The sequence below is a fragment of the Myotis lucifugus genome, unplaced genomic scaffold, assembly GCF_000147115.1.
Source record: "Myotis lucifugus unplaced genomic scaffold, Myoluc2.0 scaffold_43, whole genome shotgun sequence".
NCBI lineage: Eukaryota > Metazoa > Chordata > Mammalia > Chiroptera > Vespertilionidae > Myotis > Myotis lucifugus.
In genome coordinates, this window is record NW_005871091.1 from 1,863,478 (window position 1) to 1,885,403 (window position 21,926).

General features: G+C 42.3%; 2 protein-coding genes and 1 non-coding gene across 4 annotated transcripts in view; all 3 read left to right on the forward strand.

Annotated features, from left to right (window-relative positions):
* SVEP1 (sushi, von Willebrand factor type A, EGF and pentraxin domain containing 1) overlaps window positions 1–21,135 on the forward strand; it is a 149,321-nt gene extending 128,186 nt beyond the window's left edge. The window contains 7 exon segments of the mRNA XM_014455199.2: window positions 607–780; window positions 4,839–5,015; window positions 9,068–9,238; window positions 10,802–10,897; window positions 12,662–12,757; window positions 14,899–14,992; window positions 20,749–21,135. Of these exon segments, the coding sequence (XP_014310685.1) occupies window positions 607–780; window positions 4,839–5,015; window positions 9,068–9,238; window positions 10,802–10,897; window positions 12,662–12,757; window positions 14,899–14,992; window positions 20,749–20,770 (830 nt within the window). The 3' untranslated portion in view covers window positions 20,771–21,135.
* LOC111825865 lies at window positions 15,212–15,313 on the forward strand. The gene has a single exon (XR_002829080.1). It is a non-coding gene; the product is annotated as a U6 spliceosomal RNA (small nuclear RNA).
* LOC102419904 (5'-nucleotidase domain-containing protein 1) lies at window positions 17,610–19,164 on the forward strand. 2 transcript variants are annotated; one of them, XM_023753290.1, is made up of 2 exons: window positions 17,610–17,876; window positions 17,949–19,164. In XM_023753290.1, the coding sequence occupies exons 1-2, from the start codon at window positions 17,692–17,694 to the stop codon at window positions 19,048–19,050; spliced, it is 1,287 nt and encodes a 428-aa protein (XP_023609058.1). In that variant the 5' UTR covers window positions 17,610–17,691; the 3' UTR covers window positions 19,051–19,164. The 2 variants fall into 2 exon arrangements, with proteins under 2 accessions (XP_023609058.1, XP_006088100.1); XM_006088038.3 differs by having other exon boundaries at window positions 17,610–19,164.
* Window positions 21,136–21,926: the final 791 nt, after the last annotated feature.

The following is a 21,926-nucleotide window of genomic DNA, read 5'->3' on the forward strand; positions in this document are numbered from 1 at the left end:
ATGACCTTGGTCAAATTATTTCACCTCTCTGAATCTCACTTTTCTTCAACTGTGAAATGACATCATCTCAGAGTTGTGACTAAGGGTGTAAATGTAGCCAACAAACAAACAAAAAGGACACTCAGTTACTTTTAAACTTCAGATTTAAAATGCCTTTTAATATAAATATGTCTCATGCAATATTTGAGGCATGCTTATTCTAAAAATTTATTTGTTGTTTATCTGATATTCAAATTTAACTGACAGTCTGTATTTTATTTCTAGTTGTAAGAAATACATTTGATAATGTCTGGAAAGCTCTTGGCCATGGAAACAACATAATAAATGAGAATTCCTTCGCTCATCCACACCCCCAGCCAGCATTATACATAACTATAGCTAGAGTCAATGGGGCAAAATAGCAATCTTTAATTGCCTGCATGTATTAATATAAAACTTATGCATGCTGGGGTATTTGCTTCTTCAATGCCCCTGTCAATGTGCTTCACACATGAGTAGGCTATAATATTTTATATGGTGCATTGGGTACCTTTAGCAATTATAGCAAAAGAAGGAAAGAGAATTGGGAGATGCATTTGATCTGAAGCTTTTCTTTTTTCTTTTTAGAGATCAGTTGTGAAGCTCCACTTGAGTTTCTGAATGGGAAAACTGAGGTGGAAAATACCACCATTGGCCCCAGCGTGGTGTATTCCTGCAACAGAGGCTACAGTCTGGAAGGGTCGCCCAAGGCCTATTGCACTGAAAATGGAACCTGGAGCCACCCAGTTCCTCACTGCAAACGTGTGTGTTGACTTATGATCGGAAAGGTTTTAATCAGATTTGGTTTCTCAATGAGTTCCCCAAATGTCTAAATCATAGTGGGAACTTGGTGATAAGAGAGATTGGCCCAGAGAAAGCAATCTGTGCATACCCAAGCCACATATTCTGCGGTTTCTTAAAACCTGCTTGTGTTTTCTAACATGTCTCCTCTGCAAAGCAGCTTTTATCAGGTTCCTTGACTGGTTACAGGTGTAAGGCACTAAGAGAAAAATGCAACTTAATGAAAAAGATTTGACAGAAATGTATGTATAGTGAATTTGGTTGAGGATGTGAAAGGGGTGAAGAAAGAAAATCTGCTAAATGTGGAATATGAATAAAGTATATATAAGCATCCTATCTAATAATAGACAAACATGGTAATTAACCATACCTCCAACACACTTCCCATTGGCTAATCAGGGCGATATGCAAATTAACTGCCAACCAAGATGGCGGCCAGCAGCCAGGCAGCTGAAACGAACAGGAGGCTTGCTTGCTCCAGTGATGGAGGAAGCCAAGGTTCCCCGCCTGCCGCCGCCTGAGCTGCACTCTAAGCAACTATGTTGCAATTATAGAAGCTAAACAATCCCCAGAAACCTCCTTTCAGCCAGCCGGGCCTCAGAGCTGGAGTTGCAACAGTGTTTCAATTATAGTAGCCAAACAAACCCAGATACCTGCTTTCAGCAGCCGAGGTCTCAGAGCTGGAGCCGAGCCTCAGAGCTAAAGGCGGCTCTCAGCTCCAGTGACAGCCATAGAAGGTAAATAAATCCCAGAATTAAAAAAAGAAAGAAAAAAAGGAGAGGTTGGGAGCTTCATTCACCCGACAGCCTGAAAACGGCCCTCAGCCCCTCACCCAGACTGGCCAGGCACCCCAGTGGGGACCCCCACCCTGAAGGGGGTGTGACCAGCTGCAAACAGCCATCATCCCTTCATCCAGGCTGACCAGGCACCCAAGCGGGACCCCCACCCTGATCCGGGACACCCTTCATGGCAAACCAGCCAGCCCCCACCCATGCACCAGGCCTCTATGCTATATAGTAACAGGGTGATATGCAAACTGACCCTAACAGCAGAAGGACTGGGAATGACTGGTCACTATGACACACACTGACCTCCAGGGGGCAGACGCTCAATGCAGGACCTGCCCTCTGGTGGTCAGGGTGCTCTCACATGGTAGGAGCTCTGCTCAGCCACAAGCCAGGCTGATGGCTGCCAGTACAGCAGTGGTGGTGGGAGCCTCTCCTGCCTCCTCAGCAGCGCTAAGGATGTCCGACTGCAGTTTAGGCCTACTCCCCGCTGGCAAGTGGACATCCCCCGAGGGCTGCCAGGCTGCCAGAGGGATGTCTGATTGCCATCTTAGGCCCAATCACCTGGGTATCGGACCTAAGCCAGCAGGTGGTCATCCCCTGAGGGGTCCCAGACTGCGAGAGGGCACAGGCCGGGCTGAGGGACGCCCCCCCCACCCCCCGAGTGCACAAATTTTTGTGCACCGGGCCTCTAGTCTTATCTAATAAAAGAGAAACATGCAAATTGACCGTACCTCCACTACACTCACAAGCCACGCTCACAAGCCAATCAGAGCGACTATATGCAAATTAACCCAACCAAAATGGCGGCCAGCAGCCACGGAGCTGGAGCAAGCAGGAGGCTTGGTTGCCCCGGTGATGGAGGAAGCCAAGCTTCCCGCCTGCCCTGGCCAGCTGTGGCCTCCGCTCAAAGCAACAAAGTTTCAATTATAGAAGATAAATAAATCCCAGATACCTGCTTCCAGCCAACCTCCACTGGGAGCTTGGGTGGCTGGGGGCTGTGGTGAGCCTGCAAACAGCCATCAGCCCCTCACCCAGACTGGCCAGGCACCCCAGCGGGGACCCCCACCTGAAGGGGCTGTGGCCAGCCTGCAAACAGCCATCAGCCACTCACCCAGACTGGTCAGGCACCCCAGTGGGGACCCCCTACCCTGAAGAGGCTGTGGCCAGCCTGCAAACAGCCATCAGCCCCTCACCCAGGCTGGCCAGGCATCCCAGCGGGGACCCCCACCCTGAAGGGGCTGTGGCCAGCCTGCAAACAGCCATCAGCTCCTCACCCAGGCTGATCAGGCACCCCAGCGGGACCCGCACCTAAAGGGGCTGTGGCCAGCCTGCAAACAGCCATCAGCCACTCACCCAGGCTGGCCAGGCACTCCAGCGGGGACCCCCACCCTGAAGGGGGTGTGGCCAGTCTGAAAATGGCCCTCAGCCCCTTACCCAGGCTGGCCAGGCACCCCAGCGGGACCCCCACCCTGATCCGGGACACCCTGATCTGGGACACCCTTCAGAGCAAACCAGCCGGCCCCCACCCATGCACCAGGCCTCTATCCTATCCTATATAATAAAAGGGTAATATGCAAATTGACCCTAACAGCAGAAAGAATGGGAATGACTGGTCTCTATGACACACACTGACCACCAGGGGCAGACGCTCAATGCAGGAGCTGCCCCCTGGTGGTCAGTGCACTCCCACAGGGAGAGCTCTGCTCAGCCACAAGCCAGGCTGATGGCTGCCAGTACAGCAGTGGTGGTGGGAGCCTCTCCCGCCTCCTCAGCAGCGCTAAGGATGTCTGACTGCAGCTTAGGCCTGCTCCCTGCTGGCAAGTGGACATCCCCCGAGGGCTCCCGGGCTGCCAGAAGAATGTCTGACTGCCAGCTTAGGCCCAATCCCCTGAGTAGCGAGCCTAAGCCAGCAGGTGGTCATCCCCCAAGGGGTCCCAGACTGCGAGAGGGCATCTGCCAGGCTGAGGGACCACCCGAGTGCACAAATTTTTGTGCACCAGGACTCTAGTTAGTACATAAAGATAATCTATATATATAAAAAGCTAAGTGACCCTCTGACTGGCCAGTAGGTATGATGCACACTGACCACCAGGGGGCAGATGCTCAATGCAGGAGCTGCCGAACAACAGAAACTTTGCAGAGTGCCCTCTCTCACTCCGGGACTCCTTGGGGGATGTTGGAGAGCCAGTTTCAGCCCGATCCCCACAGGCCAGGCTGAGGGACCACACCAATTGGAGGGACCCTGCTCACTCCGCAGATGCCCTGCGAGCCACAGTGCTGCCCCAGCTGTGGCTTACTGGCTGGGAAGGGATCCTGGGAGGTTGGCTCCAGGGCGTGTCTGGCCGGTCTCGCCCAGTCCCACCCCACCGACCACCTTCTAATTAATGTCCTTTCAATGTGCACAAATCTGTGCACCGGGCCACTAGTTAGTTTTAACCACTGGAATGAAAATAATATTCATGAGCAAGGTATAAATTGAGAGAGTTCTGGTTAAAGTGCTGTAATACAGTGACTGAGCCTTTAAGATTCATCTGGCAATTACCTCCCTCAAAAAGACTTCCTTTGTGCCCATGGAGGGAAAAGAAAGCACTGAAATGGCTTGAAATATGCGTTGATATGTGTGTCACACATTTGCAGTAGGAAATTGTTCCACTATCATTTCCCGTTTTTCCTGTAGACCTGGAAAAATGAATCAATTTTTGTCAATAAGCCTTGCAAACTCTACAGTTTCAGTTCTGATACCATTAATAGCAAGGTCTAAAGTCATATTCATTCACTTCGATGTGTCTGATGACCCTCTGGTTCATCCTTCTGAAGGATGTTCAGTAAAAGGAAGTAGAGTGACCATGAGAAGCATTTACTCTATGCCTTAATATTCTCCAGATAGTAAGAGAATGTTTGATGCACTTCTTGCTTTCTAGCATGCCTTTGTTCCCCCAGGGCGGATCAGAACCAGTCTAAAAAATGTTGTGCGCCATAATCAAACACTGTTTAACTTGCCCTCTTAGAGGTGTAGGACCATGTGTTAGTGGTTGACTACTTGGTGTTTTCAGATCTTATCTAAATAATTTATTCTCCCAAATAATTTCATGGGAATGCCAAACGAGTCTGTGTCTACTGTTTGAAGCTCTATATTTATAAGCCTCTTAGAGGGCTCATCCTGTGCCTTCAAAGAAATAAATTAAGAAAAGAGGGGAAATAGCAGTAAGCATTTTCTTTTCTTTTTAACAGCAAACCCATGCCCTGTCCCTTTTGTCATTCCTGAGAACGCTCTGCTCTCTGAAAAGGAGTTTTATGTGGACCAGAATGTGTCCATCAAGTGTAGAGAAGGCTTCCTGCTCCAGGGCCAGGGTGTCATTACCTGCAACCCTGACGAGACGTGGACACAGACAAGTGCCAAGTGTGAAAGTAAGTGGACAGGTGGAGTCCAGTTAAATACATTGGTTCAGGTTGTTTTCTCATCTTTGTGAGACTATTTTTAATCAAGTAACTTGATGTAGATATTTAGGTCCTGTCTAATCAGCTTCTTATTGATAGTTTTAAAAATTATTTTAAAAGACCTTTGAATTCCAAACATTGAAAGAAAAGTTTCCAGAACTAGGCTAAAACCTACCTGACTAGGATCCACTGCAGATTTTTGAAATGTGCTCTTCTAAGATTAAATCTTCTATTGTTAAATCTAAAACACAATTTCTCCCCACATCGTCAGAGTTCCCAAACTATCCCTTAATCAGCTCTGAATGCTTTGCAATACAAACATTATTCCACCGTGGTTCTCAAGCTTGAGCCTGCATGAGAACGATCTAGAAGGTTTCTTAAAAACCTTGCTGCTCCCCTGCCCCTCAGAGGCCTAGAGTTTCTGATCTAGTAGGTCTGGGATGAGGCCTGAAATTTGCATTTCTAGCAAGTTTCCGGGTGGTACTGATGGTGGTACTGCCAGTGCCGGAACCACAATTTGAGAATCGCTGGGCGGGTACCCCCTTGATATGTAATAGGCCGTCTGGCAGCACCTCCTGCTGCCTCATGATAATTCTTGACACTTTCTACACTTAAAACATCCCCCCTGCCCAACATCCTGCCCTCCAGCCTTCCTTGTACTCCAAGGTACTCCCTCTCTAGCAATCAATGAACAACTATTCATTGAATCTACCCAGATGCAAGGCACTGGGCTACATGATACAGGAATCGATTATGCCTACAATGGTCTCCATCTTCAGGACACTTGCACTCCGGTTAGTGAGATGCGTGTATGAGGGCCGCGGGAATCTGGAACCAGAGAAGAGCTTGACTTGAATTCTGTCCTCAAAACTTTCTAACTCTAAGCTTATGCTAGTACCCTAACTTCCCTGAATGTTAGGGCTCTTATGTTAAGTGAATAGTACCAATACCTATCTTATATATTAGTTTCGAAGGATCAATGAACTGATATACATTAGCAATATCTCCTTATACCAATAGCCCAAGTCCTTGAACTTTCAACTGGCAGCCCTACTGCAGCTTTAGCATGTTTACTTTACCCCAGGAAACTGTGTAGTGCAGGCGGCCTCCTCCTGCCCACATATCCTCACATTGATCTTGGCTCCTTGAGACTTACCACTCAGGGCACTGAAAGAACTAGCAGGAGAGACCTGCGCTTGTTACCCATGCTCCTTCAGTGTTTGCTCAATTGTTCCTCAGTGTTCTTGAGAGGACCAGGGGTTGACTTGGAGAGAAGGAGACCATTCCCACTATTGTTCGTTATCCTCAATCTCTCTTTTGTACTTTCTATTAGACTGGAAGTATTTGGCTTAGAACCAAATATCTTGCCTGAAGAACCTGAACAGCCACTTTCCTCATTCTTTTTTTTTTACAGTTCACTAAAATTATAAGATATTTTTATTGGATTGTTTGTTTTCTTATTGATTTTTTTAGAGTTCTTTATATATTCTTTTTTCTTTTTTTAAATTTCTTTATTGATTAAGGTAGTTTACCTCCTCCTGTTACATATTCTTACAAATCAGGGATTAAAATTTAATGTGCATGAGAATCACCCAGGGAAAGTATGTAAGATGCAGACTCCTATCCTAGGAACCCCTGAAATTTGCATTTTTAATAAGGAGCCAAGATGATTCCCGTATAGGGGATCTGAAATCCGTGCTTGATAACCACTTGTATAAACCACCCATCATCTCTCCACGATCGTGCAACATGCTGCTCCCCAGGGGGAAGCTCTTTCCCCCTGACCCACTCGAGCTTTGTAGCCTCGTCCAAAAACCACTCTCACTATGAATTACACCCTGACAATCCTAAGCGCAAAGTTACATTCCAATCAGTAATAGTAATTTATATTACATTACTAATTTATATCCCATTTCACTAATTCAATTTAGTTACTCTTTTTTTTTTCTAAAGCATAGTATCCAGGGCTCTAGTTCTGCTCTTTCTAAGTTGTATTGCAGTATTCTTTGTCATTCCTGTCTTGTCTGAGATAAGGGACAGCATTATCATCATTTATTTTTTCCAGTTTCTGATACGCAGTAGGTATTAATACATATTTGTTATCCTACTGATTAAATTAATATTTGTGCTCACCTTGGAAGAAAAAGAACATTTAAAAGGATGATATACATTGAACATCCCCTCTGAAAAGTTTTGAATTGTATCCTGACCACTAAGTGACCTTTACATTTGTTGTTGTTGTTGTTGTTTTTGTTAATCCTCACCTGAGGATATTTTTTTTGTTGATTTTTAGAGAGAGTGGAAAGGAGGGGGAGAGACAGAGAGAAACATCAATGTGAGAGAGACACATCAATTGGTTGCCTCCTTCATGGGCTCCCGACCAGGGCCAGGTACGTGCCCTTGACCAGAATTGAAACCGGAACCTTTCAGTCAGCGGGCTGTCGCTCCATCCACTGAGCAAAACTGGCTAGGGCAGTGGTCGGCAAACTCATTAGTCAACAGAGCCAAATATCAACAGTGCAACGATTGAAATTTCTTTTGAGAGCCAAATTTTTTAAACTTAAACTATATAGGTAGGTACATTGTTATTAACTTAATTAGGGTACTCCTAAGCTGGCCTTTGCTAAAAACGTCCTCAAACTGATTGAGGCACGTTCACTGAGGTCGACCCCTTCCAACTCTCCCATCCACACTCATCTATCTGAAACAAGTATACAAGACGAGTGTGGATGGGAGAGTTGGAAGGGGTCAACCTCAGCAAGCTACCTCGGAACAATGTACCTCCCCCGCGCTGTGTATCCCGCGGCCCGCCTGCGCTGCATCTCCCGTCGCCCGACCGGCTAACACCCCCCACTTCTTCTAATGCCACTTCTTCAAAATAGACTCGCCCAGGCCGAAAACCGACTTCTGCGCATGGGCCACGAAGTTTTGATCGCAGTGTACGTGCGCGCCCGCACATGTTATTTTGTGGAAGAGCCACACTCAAGGGGCCAAAGAGCCGCATGTGGCTCCCGAGCTGTGGTTTGCCGACCACTGGGCTACAGCACTAAGTCACCTTTTGGAAGCCAGTTCGTGAAGATTCATTTAAGTTAGACTTATGCAAAATCTAACACATTCCAAAAGTAGAGAGCCACTGTTTTATAGACTTGAAAAAAAGGGAAGTAATATGAAACCTTGAATGTCAGAAACCTCATCAAGGTGTGTAAAATCAGTATCAATAGGCCAGAGACAATATTCATTCATTTGCTCGTTTTTCAAATATGTACAGAGCATCCATTGCATGCCTGGCACTGTTGTAGGCACTAATAAAACAGCCTGATGGAATATGCAGTACTGCAGCCCTAGCCGGTTTGGCTCAGTGAATAGAGCTTCTGCCTGTGGACTGAAGGGTCCCGGGTTCGATTCCAGTCAAGGTCACATGCCCAAGTTGCGAGCTCGATTCCCAGTAGGGGGTGTGCAGGAGGCAGCTGATCAATGTGTCTCTCATCATTGATGTTGAGATATCTGTCTTTCCCTCCCCCTTCCTCTCTGAAATCAATAAGAATACATATATTTTTTAAAAGAATATGTAGTGCTGCAGTTAGTGCTTTTTATTCTAAAATAGTGGACTGCAAGTAATCCTCCTGCTCCTTCTCTTCTAATTAGATAAGCAACCTGCAATAAAGTTCTCTTGCAGCCACATCTTAGGCAGATTACCAGAGCTCCTTCTTGGTCTCCTGCAGACGTCTTGCCTTGAGTATAACACAGCTCAGCTTCAACATTTAAATCAGAAGACAAAACTTTTGATCTTGCACATCTAATTTTGCTAGACAGCAGCAAATTATGCTTTTAGTTCCTAGTATCGCTTAGATATTTATAGGTGAAATGGTAGCCTTTATGTTTTGGGGTTTTTTGTTGTTTGTTTGTATTTGTTTGTTTGCTGCTCCTTAAATTAATTCAGTCTTAGAAATGAGACTGTGTTCTTCTCCATCCACTGGCTGGATCAGTAGCACCAGCCTCATTGTTGTTTTGTTTTCCTATAGAAATCTCATGCGGTCCACCAAGTCATGTACCAAATGCAATTGCTCGAGGCGTACATTATCAGTATGGGGACATGATCACCTACTCGTGTTACAGTGGATACATGTTGGAAGGTTCCCTAAGGAGTGTTTGCCTGGAGAGTGGAAACTGGACATCACCTCCTATCTGCAGGGGTAAGGAAACATTTGGGTGGTTATTTCTTAGGGAAACCATAGGGAAATATATGGTGGGCCACAACCAGGCCAGGGCACTAAGTGACCTTTGGAAGCCAGTTCGTGAAGATTCGTTTAAGTTAGAGTTATGCCAAATCTAACGCATTCCAAAAGTAGAGAGCATGCTGCTTTATTTTTCTTTGTCTTTAAATTTTAACATTTGTGTCATTTTATTTTTTTACTTTATTGGTTTGAGTTTTGAAAGCTTGCACACAGAACTCTAGCCCAGCACAGTGTCCCTTCCTGAGTTAATCATGGATCCTCAGGCACGTCTTCTCTCCAAATCTCGGGAATATTCTCAGCTGCTAAGGGAAGCAGTGTCATGTCTGGGTCCTGGGTGCACCTCTTGGCCCCTCAAGTATTTCAGCACAGATTCCAGTTCTACCCACCTATCCTAGGCAGGCCCCAAATCCCATAGGAGATGGGACAGCCCACCTAATGAGCAGAGTATAAAACAAGAGGTACCAGCGAGCCTCAGGGAAACAGAGCTCTCACCCCATCTGGCCATACTCGGGTGGGTGACCAGCACTCCGTGTTCACATGGGCACTTCTGTCTCTTTACTTGCTGTATGGAATTTTCAAACCCAAGGACGAATTTTGTGTGTGCTTTCAATAAAATCTTGGGGGAATAAAAGATTCTATGCTTGTAATTCTGCAAAATAAAAAGAGGTAGATAACAAGGCATTCAAGCATGTCCTTCTAAAACGTATACTTTTCTAATAATTTTATTTACAAATCATAATTGTTCCATTCATTCTAGAAACATTTACTGAAAGTCAGGAACTATGCTAGTGAACAAGATACACATATCCAAGGAACTAAAAAAATAATCAAGTTGTTGGAGAGGTTGTCCACATGGCCCCATGGACAATGATCAGATTTGGATTTGGTGTGAAAGCCAAAGTCTTTCATAACTTGTGGGGGCAGGGAGAATTGAAGTAGTCCATGATGAATGGCATGAGCCTCAAAAATGTCTAGGGTTATTACAGGAGAAAGAAAATTAATTTTCTGAAAGCAACGGTGAGATATGACATCATCAGCACATGGGATGTAAGAGAAAGTGCAACCTTCTTTTAAGAGGGCTGCTGTGGAGGTGGCATCTTCAGGGAATAGTCCAGATTTTACTTAACATGAGAAGTCAAAATAAGGGTTGTGTGTTTGTTTGCTCTTGTTTCTTCTTTTGTCTTAAGATACTATGAGGTGGTGGCAGCACCAAAGAGCTCCTGGCCACCAAAGGCCACCTTTGCAAGGGCATTTGCACATCTTCTAAAGGGGCATTCCTTTACATAAGCCACCTTGTCCCCCTTACCCTGAATCCCCAAATTACTAAAACCTTGATAGCCATGTTGTGGCCCTTCTGAGCCCCTCAGGTTCATCCCCAACCAAATCTTGAGATTCCGTTTTGTTTCTCTTCCTTAAAGCTTAAGTCAAGGATATAGTATGCAATATACATGAGTAATTCTATTTTCTGACAACCACCCTTCCATAATTCCCTCGATTTATGACCATCTGCTTCTTTGACAGCCGTCTGTCGATTCCCATGTCAGAATGGAGGTATCTGCCAACGCCCAAATGCTTGCTCCTGTCCAGACGGCTGGATGGGGCGCCTCTGTGAAGAACGTGAGTCTTTCTTCAAACCTTACTTGGAGTTCTGATCATTTTCCTGGAAGCTGCCAACTCAGAGTTACTGTGAACTGGCTCTGCTGGCGGCAGGGATTTCTTTGCTTATCCTGCAGCAGGCCAGACAGGGTAGCTAGAGCTGATCGGAATATGTCAATCACTTTCAGGAGATCTAGAATATTAGACCATGAAAATATAGTTATCAACATCTGTCATCTCCACATTCTCCTGGCACAAATTTCTAAGGATCATCTGGAAAGGAGCTAATCATCAGGGGTTTCCCAGACTTTGTCTTCCTTCATCTCTAGTCTTTTTATATATTCTGCCACTCGTAGCTACAGCTGTAAATTCATGGCATTGCCTAACATTGTACTTTGCAGCTCACCATTCACTCTTTTTCATTAAGGGCAGTTCTTCCCAATTAAGGAAATTTGGCATTCCCATATCTACACAATGGTTGGTAAATTAATATAGAATATTTATTCTCATAGTAATACATTTTAATTTGAACTTCCAGGAGACCGTGAATAAGTGGTTTTAAACATTTTTTAATGTCTAATCCACATTTTGTTTTCCTATCTTAAAAAATACATGTTAGGAAAAAGTGATTTCATTTTTCATTGGGAGTGGTATATGTAAATAACATTAAAAGTCATTAATGAGATGGTCATTGGTCTACATCAGGTTTTTCTAAGACCAGACATTTTATGAGATTCTAAAACTTTTTTAAATGTAACTATTTCAACTAATCTAGAAAGGAAAATATAAGATGGAAATAAATTCAGGCCATTAACAACTCACCAAAGCAAGTATTCTCACAGTGATGAAGAAAGGAGAGAAATTACATTTTCCTTTCTCTTCTCCCCAGTCATTCCTTCCCACTTAAGGCTTCCATACTTGACCTGCTGTAATGGCAGGAGTCCAAAGACTCAGGGAACATTTACCCTGGGTGCCCTAACAACAGGCCTTGCTTATCTCACTGAGCATGCACCTGCCCTCGTGGCTTAGAGCAGGACTTCCCAAGCTTTACTGTGCACACAGATCACCTGGGAGATGTTGTTAAATGCAGATTCTGATTCAGTAGATGAGTTGGGACCTGAGATTCTGCATTTCCAGCCAATTCCTAGGTAATGCCAATACTTTTGGTTTGAGAACCACGCTTGGAATAGCCAACTAATAGACAATCTCACTCCTTTTAAACAGGCTACACCTCTTTGAAGAGCTCAATAGGAGGAATGTTTACTGTGGAGGGTGTAGGAGAGGCCTGATTCAATCACCATCAGGCCTCGGCTCGAAGGAAATAAAGAGCAAGTTTTCCCATCACTGCCAATGTGTTGCCAACAGCCTGTAGGATAGCCTGTCTGACTCCCATTTTCACATTTAATTCAAGACAAGAAGAGTGCCTCGAGGCAGCCAAACCCTCTTAGAGCATTTTATGTAATTTGTAATGGAAATTTGAAACTGCAATAAATGGGGAACATTCTGCTGATTCTGTGAAGGGAAAGCAAAGCACTTAGCAGATATTGATTACAGTGGGTCTTCTCCAAAGGAGCGCATTTGGCATCAGTCATGACTGCAGGCTAAGGGGCCAGGGTTACTTTCCTAATTGTGTTTCCCCAGTGATACTGATTAATAAACAACACATACGGGAAGTTCTCTCGTGGGTCATACAAGGTTTTACTCCTCCTGGATCATGTTTTTTGAACACGTGAACATATCTTAGTGTGTGTATTTTCATCAAATCGTTTTTGATCTCCTCTCTAGCAATATGCATTCTTCCCTGTCTGAATGGCGGTCGCTGTGTGGCCCCTTATCAGTGTGACTGCCCACCTGGCTGGACGGGGTCCCGCTGTCATACAGGTAGGCGTCCTATCATGGTTTGTTGTCTTGGTGACTTAGCTCCTTGAAGTTCTAGAGGACATTGATGAGTAGGACTCAGATTCCGAGGTGGCAGTGAAAGAAAGGGTATCAGGGTTTCTCAAGAATTCCTCAAATGGCCCCTCGAATGGTGAATCCGAATGCCTCAAAGTTACCTTTCAGAGTCATGTGCCAGAGAAGAGCAGCTAAGTTGACTGAGTTGTCAGGCATCTTAGTGTCAGAGGTTCAGAAAAATATTTATTTTGAGTGCCAAGTTCAAAATGCTGGAGCATGTCTAGTGAGCAGCAGAAGCCACTGAAGGGTTTTAAGTGGGAAAATCACAATCAGATTTTCTTTTAGAAAAATGATTTTGGCAGCAGTATGGATAATGGCAAAAAGCATGACTTACAAGGAGACCAGTTAGGAAGTTATCAAATCAGAATTGGCAAGAGGTAATAAAGTCTGGAGAAATGACAACCCAAATAGATTTGAGAGAAGTTTGGGAGGTGAATCTACACTACTCAGTTATAGGTTTCATTGTGGGAGTAAAGGTCTGAGCAGAGTCAACACTGATATTTCCAGTTTGGTTCCCTGATGGTGCCATTTACTGAGACAGAGACCCCAAGAGGAGCAGGTTTGAGGTTTAGATAAGGAGTTAAGTATTGACTCACTTTGAGGAGCCTGTGGAACATACAAGGGAGAGGTCTGATAGGCAGGTGGCTGATTGCTCCCAGAAGATACATATATACTGAAGATAGAAATTTGTGGGTTATCATTGGAAAAAAATTCATGGGGAAAAAGAATAAGACTATGCAGAAGACACATGGCATGGGAAGGTGGCTCAGAAGGGACCAATGGGAGCTCCCATGTTAAAGGGAAAGAGGAAGATGTTAAGCTTTTAGACAAGGAAGAGAAAGTAAGTGCTTAGTACAGTCAGGCACCATTATATCATCATGCTCCTGAAAAGGAGTAATATTTTTTTATATTGGTACGCAGAATCTATGGAGAGTTGGTTTTAAATTATTGGGCTTCATTTTTACTATTTTTAAGCCTGCTTTGTTTCATACTTTCCTTTTACTGTATTGCACATATGTGCATTCTGTTGGCCCACTCTTACTCTTCACTCACCAAGACAGCTCCCCAAGGACATAGACTAATGTTTTATTTCTTGTCCTCTCTCTTCCACCCAAGTGCCTGGTACTGGCTGGCATTCTACATGCCCCCCCCCCATATTGTATGCATGAATGATTAAAGAAGTACATCTATTTATATCTCACCAAAGATGAACTGTTCATCTGGGGAAGCTTACTTTTCCAAGCTATAATGAGGCTGAAATTGAAACTGAAATGTTTCTCATTTCTCTCAACAGGCATTTCATTTCCTCCCTGTAGGATGTTCTCCTTTTTCTTTGATACGTTAAACTTGCTGGTGTTGGGTCTTTATCAGTTTTTAGCATCCTAGGGTTCTTTAACAAATAGACTCATGCAAGTGAAGAGTTTGGTGATGAGACTATGAATTTGTAAGGAAGATGTCTTTATAGTAAATCTTTGAGTGTTCATTCAGGGTTTCATCTGTGGCTAATTTTTAACTCTACTCCAGGTTCCATCATTCTAATTAAGGCCAGTAAAAGTCATGAAATAGGTTTCCTAGCCAACACAAGGGCTTTTGAGTCATCTGTTATTTTAGACAAGCTCTTGCCTGATTTATTGTCATGAGTTGATGTCTGATGTAATGACTGAATCATAGAGTTCAGTGCTAGCTCCCTCAAGGGATTTACAGTCTAATTGAGCATATGAAAAGTTCACAGTTCAAAACAGTATGTGCCAAATTAGTTACATAAATAAAAATATTAAAGAAGAGAAAAAACAGTGGACTTGAAGTTATCAGCAAAGATTTCAATACATAGGTAGAACTTAACCTAGAACTTAAATATGAAAATGACTAGCTTGGAAGGAAAAAGGGAGGTGGAGCCACAGAAGGACATGAGGTCAAGCAAAGGGGCAGAAATGCATAATGCAAACAGTCTATGAGGAGTGTTGGTGGCTGGAGACGAAAACAGAGTCAAATCTTACTTACATGCTTTCATGGGCATCTTCAGGATTGCTAAGTGCTGATTAAATAAATGCATGCATTTTTTATCCCAGCTGTTTGCCAGTCTCCCTGCTTAAATGGTGGAAAATGCGTAAGACCAAACCGATGCCATTGTCTCTCAGCTTGGACTGGACATGACTGTTCCAGGTAAGACAACCAAAGACTAATGCTTATCAATAACATAAAGAGATCGAAATTCAGGTTAAGTTGTTCAAGAACCAGAAGGTATCTCTAGTGTGAGGGTGAGCATTTTATATCCAAAAATGTCCACTGTGAGATACACTCTCTAAATTTGAACTAAAGCCAACGCAAAGAAATATTAGTTAAGGATTGACAAACAATGATGCCTCAAAAGTAAATAATCTTGTACTCATTTTGGCCGCACATGTACCAAAATTGGAATAATACAGGGCAGATTAGCTTGACCCCTACACAAGGATGACTCAAATTGAAGCATTGCATATTTTTCCATAAAAAAAGGGTTAAACAAGTCAACTGCCTTCTTGAATAGAAGATTGTATTTTTTTACACTCAGGGGTGTAAAGTAAATAATAAACTCAATACATTTATTGACCTTCATTTGCATTCCTGGTTACAACAAAAATAAATGTAATTGGCTACAAAAATGTTATGTAAATATATGTTCTGTCAATTGGTTTCTAATATCAAATTAGATAAATATAATTGAGAAAAGATCATCATAAAAATAAGTCAAAGGAGAAATAGTTTAAAAAATAATTTAAGGTTTCTAAAAAAATTGTTGATTGGCATACATACAACATTACATTATTTCAAGTGTACAACATAATGATTTGATATCTGTATATATATTGTGAAATGATCCCCATAATAAATCTAGTTAACATCTATCACCATGCATAGTTACAAAATGGTTTTTTTTTTGTTTGATGAGAACTGTTCAGATAAAAAGATTTATTGTCTTAACTTTCAAATATGCAGCACAATATTATTAACTATAGTCGCCATGCTGTACATTACATCCCCATGACTTATTTATTTTACAACAGGATGCTTGTTCCTTTTGATTTCTTATTCCATTCACCAACCTTCCACTCCTTCATTCCACCTCTTGCAGCCACTAATCTGTTTTTTGTATATGAGTTTGGTTTTGATTTTTTGGTTTGTTTTAGATTCCACACTTAAGTGAGGTGATACAGTATTTGTTTTTCTCTGACTTATTTCAGATAGCATAATGCCCTCAGGATCCATCATTGTTGTTGAAAATGGCAATATTTTCTTCTCTTTTATGGCTGAATAATATTCCAGAAGTGGAATTACTAGATTTTATGGTAGTTCTATTTTTATTTTTTTGAGGACTCTCTCTACTGTTTTTCATAGTAGCTACACCAATTTACATTCCCACCAGCAATGCACAAGGTTCCCTTTTCTCCACTTGTTATTTTTTGTCTTTTTTATAATAGCCATTCTAACATGTGTGAGGTGATACCTTATTGTGGTTTTAATTTGCATTTCTCTAATGATTAGTAATTTGAGCATCTTTTCATGTGTATTGGCCATCTGTATGTCCTCTTTGGGAAAAATGTCTATTCAGATCCTCTGCCCCTTTTTTAATTGGATTGTTCGATTTTTGGTTGTTGAGTTGTATGAGTTCTTTATATATTTTGGAAATTAACTCTTTATCAGATACATGATTTGCAAACATTTTCTCCCACTCAGTAGGTGGCCTTTTCTTTTTTTATTATAGTTTCCTTTGCTGTGCATAAACTTTTTAGTTTGATGTAGTACCACTTGTTGATTTGTCTTGGGTTGCCTTTGCTTTTGGTATCAAATCCAAAAAAATCATTGCCAAGATCAATGTCAAGGAGCTTACTGCCCATATTTTCTTTAATTCATTTTGAGTTAATTTTTTGTATGGTATAGCATAGTTTCATTCCTTTACACATGCCATCCAGTTTTCCCAGTAGCATTTATTGAAGAGACTATCCTTTCCCCATCGTAGATTCTGGCTCCTTTGTCATAAGTTAATTGACTATGTGTGCCTGGATTTATTTCTGGGTTCTCTCTTCTGTGCATTGATCTATGTATCTGCTTCTATGGCAATGCTATACTGTTTTGATTACTATAGCTTTGTAATATCATTTGAAATCAGAAACATAATGCTTCCAGCGTTGTTCTTCTTTCTTGACTGTTTTAAACCTCAAGAAATATCAACTAAATTGTCATCATACCATGGATAAATATTTTCAATATAAAAATGTTGCAATGTTGGAGTAGTACCAGCTCTATTTTATGACTTTCAAAATGCACTATTGCATTACATCATTTAGATTTGTATAATGTACAGTTACTTCAATCTTATAGGAATCATTGAAAACAAAGAGCATATTCATTTTTAAAAATGGGAAATTTAGTTAATTGAAAACAACTCTTCTTTTTCATTTCCTTTTATTTTATTTTGATTGGAATGTCAAAGTCAACTTTCAAGGACAATAATCTATTTAAATAAAAACTTAATTAACAAAAAAATCCATCTTGTGCCAATGAATGTCCTCATATCATCTCAAGCATATGCCATCTCTGCAGAGAGAAAAAATAAACTGAACCCTAAAGAGCAAGCTTGGAGTGTACAAGTCTATATAGAAGCTTCCAAGATAAAGATGATACTTTCATCTGAGAATAGAGTTGAATGATACAAAAAAATGAGAGTCAAACTGAAATCGATTTCTGGGGAAAGTAAGAGGAGAGAGAAAGTAAAAGGAATAAGAATTACAGTGGCCCGCCGCGTCCTGCCGGGTCCCGTCCGGCAGCGTCTGGCCGGCGAGCTCTCCGGCACCGAGGCGCCCTGCGGTCCTCCCGGCGCAGCCATGGCTCAGCACTTCTCCCTGGCCGCCTGCGACGTGGTTGGCTTCGACCTGGACCACACTCTGTGTCGCTACAACCTGCCCGAGAGCGCCCCGCTCATTTATGATAGCTTTGCTCAGTTCCTGGTCAAGGAGAAAGGATATGACAAGGAGTTGCTCACTGTGACTCCAGAGGACTGGGACTTCTGTTGCAAGGGGTTGGCCTTGGATCTGGAAGATGGAAACTTCATTAAACTTGCAGATAATGGCACCGTCCTCAGGGCCAGCCACGGCACCAGGATGCTGGCCCCCGAGGAGCTGGCCAAGGAGTACGGCGGGAAGGAGTGGAAGTACTTCATGTCTGACACTGGGATGGCTTTCCGATCAGGAAAGTATTATTTTTATGATAACTACTTTGACCTGCCAGGAGCTCTTCTGTGTGCCAGAGTGGTGGACTCTTTAACAAAGCAGAACAACGGTCAGAAAACATTTGATTTTTGGAAGGATATAGTTGCTGGTATTCAACACAATTATAAGATGTCAGCTTTTAGGGAAAACTGTGGGATATATTTTCCAGAAATAAAAAGAGATCCAGGCAAGTATTTACACAGTTGTCCTAAATCTGTAAAAAAATGGCTTCGACAGCTGAAGAATGCTAGGAAAATTCTTGTATTAATCACCAGTTCTCACAGTGATTACTGTAGACTTCTCTGCAACCATATCCTGGGGAATGATTTTGCAGATCTTTTTGACATTGTGATTACAAATGCATTGAAGCCTGGTTTCTTCTCCCATTTACCAAGTCAAAGACCTTTCCGGACACTTGAGAATGACGAGGAGCAGGAAGCCCTGCCGTCTCTGGAGAAACCTGGCTGGTACTCCCAGGGGAACGCTGTGCACCTTTATGACCTGCTGAAGAAAATGACTGGCAAACCTGAGCCCCAGGTTGTGTACTTTGGTGACAGCATGCATTCAGATATTTTCCCAGCCCGTCATTATAGCAATTGGGAGACAGTCCTCATCCTGGAAGAGCTCAAAGGGGACAGAGACTGGAAGCCTGAGGACTCAGAGCCCCTAGAGAAGAAAGGAAAATATGAGGGACAGAAGGGAAAGCCTCTATATTCATTATCTAAAAAATGGGGCTCTTTTTTTACTGATTCCATTTCGGGACTGGAAAATACAGAAGACTCTTTGGTTTCTACGTGGTCCTGTAAGAGAATCAGTACTTACAGCACTATTGCAATTCCAAGTATTGAAGCTATAGCAGAATTACCCCTGGACTACAAATTTACAAGATTCTCTTCAAACAATTCAAAAACAGCTGGCTACTATCCAAACCCTCCATTGGCCTTATCAAGTTTTGAAACATTGACAAACAAATAACTTATCTTTACTGAAATATGAAGTGAAGAACCATATATGCAGCAAATGTACTGTAAAACAAATACTGTAAAATGCTTTATAGGAACAGATTCTTAATGAAAATTGATCAAGAAATTGAAAAAAAAAAAAAAGAATTACAGTGACTCAAAAAGGAACAGGAACTATTTATAACATTCTTATAATTTTAGACTTTCTATTTCAATTCCTTCAAATAAGAAAAGGAAGCCTGCGTTTATGTGGTTTCCTAACATCAAAATACTCCCAAAGGAGTCTTTTTTGACAAGGGGAAGGGCGGTTTTTAGCCTATGTGAAAATACTGTCTAATAAAGAGAACAAAATTACATTTTTGTGCAAACGTTTGATAAAGGAATCAAAAAATATATGGCAAATTAAGCTGGGAAGTGTATCCCACATTCAAGGACTGGGCAGTCTCCCCCCGCCCCCCCCCCTCCCCCTGCCCATTATACTGTGAGCCGTTTTTCTAGAAGATCCATATTAGTTAGGACTCTCTAATTGCAACTCTAACTAGCTTAAGCAAAGAAAGGAATTTGTTGTCACAATTGAGGGGCCTTGCGTGGAACCCGATTACATGGATGGCTAAACCTCAGGAGGAGCCGACTGAGGACTTGAAAGCCACCTGAAGCTTCACCACCTCCTGCCTCGCCTTCTCTCTCCAGCATCTACTCCCTCCCTCCTCTTGCTGCAGAGTGGTTTTCTCTGCTGTTCAGTTCCCATGAAAGGACAGAACTGCTTGCAGCCCCTGCATTTACACGTCATACTACTGTATCCACTGAAACAGTGTGCTGACCCAGTTTAAAAATCCAGAACTAGTCCAGGTGGATTCAGGGGCCAACCATGAATCAGTCAGTCAACAGTGGTCCTAGGTCGGGCTATGTCGTACTAACATGAAGAGTCTTCTTGTCAAAACTTTTACCGTACCTTTGGGTAAAGGGGAGAGGAGGCTGGCAGTTCCCAGAGGAAAGAAGGTGGAATATAAGTCCCTGAAATGGGAAGGGGAGGAAGCTTTTCTGAGAAATTATAACAATAAATGTTTACAAATCATTTTTTATTTTCTTCTCTCCCATGAGATTGAGTAGGCAAAAGATTGTATCCCTCGTGCTTAGCACAGGCAGAAAAATTAATGCTCAACAAATGTTTGTTGACAGATGGAGCGATTTCTGGGCATCTGTGACAGCCAGCGAAGAAATGCCCTGTAGCATTAATTAAATACCTCAACCAGTTACCTTCTCTACCAATGGATAAGACTCACCTGGTATGGTTCCCAGGTAGTTCAGTCCTTAAAAAGGAGATTGTGTTTGCCCAATCTCTGTGTGCTTCTTCATAAAATTGATCCTAAACAAATACCACAAATAAAAATTATAGACTGTGAAAGCTATAAGAGACCTTTCACGAAGTCCAAACCCCTCAGTTTACAGATGAGAAGGTTATCAGACAGGAAACTAGAGACAAAGCCAAGGTTAAAACCCGGGTCTGCTGATTCTCGGATTTTTTCATGAGTTAGCACATGATCTTCATGCCCTTTAGTTGTCTCAAGGAATGACTCCCATCAGTACAAACAACGCCATGGATAATGCCCAGGTATCTGAGACTTTCAATCCTGTTCAAATTGACCCCAAAGGGGCTATTACCTCTTCAGTTCAGTCTTTTCTGTTGAATCTCTCTGTTTTTTTGTTCCAGGAAAAGGAGGACTGGGTTTTAACCACTGCACAACCAAGGAGCTCTCCCTAAGAACAGGGTCATCTCTTCCTGGTAGCCCTGGGCATCCCAGAACTTACGCAAAGAAATTCCAACACGGTGCTGGGTCTCGTTTTGTGTAGTACACATGTTATTTGGGGTTTACCTTTTTATTTTGTGTTATCTTTTGTTCCTTCTTGTGACGTACTTTCTTACATGTTTCCATTTTTAAATATGCCTGTATTTTCTATATAAAAATATATTAAATAGATGCTGCTCCACTCACAAAATGTACATACTCTGCTGTCTATTGGGAAAGTATCTGGTACACATTTTTATTCAGTTACTGAAAATGATGTTTCAATTAAAATATATTTTGCTACTAAATAATATTTTGCTGGATAGTGCCATTTTGTGAGGTGGCCACGAAACAATGACAAGGATTAGTGATTTGCATCTATGCTACTGGATCACATGTAGTATACCAAGAGATTACAGTAAAGGAGTCACCTTCATTCTATTTCCATCTTCTTTGCAATATGTGTAACCATGAAGGTTTCCTTTTATTTAATCAGAGAATAGCTGTTGGATCTACTACCTTTCACGTGAAATGCTTTCGTGGCGCTGAGAACAGCCTGGCTGATTCCTCTCCCAACATTTGGAAAGCCATAGGAATCAATTTAGTAGATGCGGCGGGGAGCGGGGGGAGGCGGGGGGCGGGGGACATCATGACCATGTCACACAAAATAAAGTGCTCCCTTTCCTTCTCACATCTGGCATAAAAAATGCAATAAAAAAATTATAATATTTTAAAGGAAAATAATGCAAAGGGCCATCTGTACTAAAAAATAAAAAAAAGTTGCAGTAATTAAAATAGTACATGCTGGGTCAAGAATCACACAAGCAGCACTGTGATAGTCTATACCTATAATTTCAAATATTCTATTTAAAAACTCATAAGTGATCAATAAAACATCAATAATCAATGGTATTTCCTTATATTAGAGAAATTTTGAGTGACTGGCATTAGACAATTGGTAAAAATTTGAAAAGCTTTTATATTACCATGTAAAAAATAAATTTAAGGCACTAACTGGTTTGGCTCAGTGGATAGAGCGTCGGCCTGCGGACTGAAAGGTCTCAGGTTCGATTCCGGTCAAGGGCATGTACCTTGGTTGCGG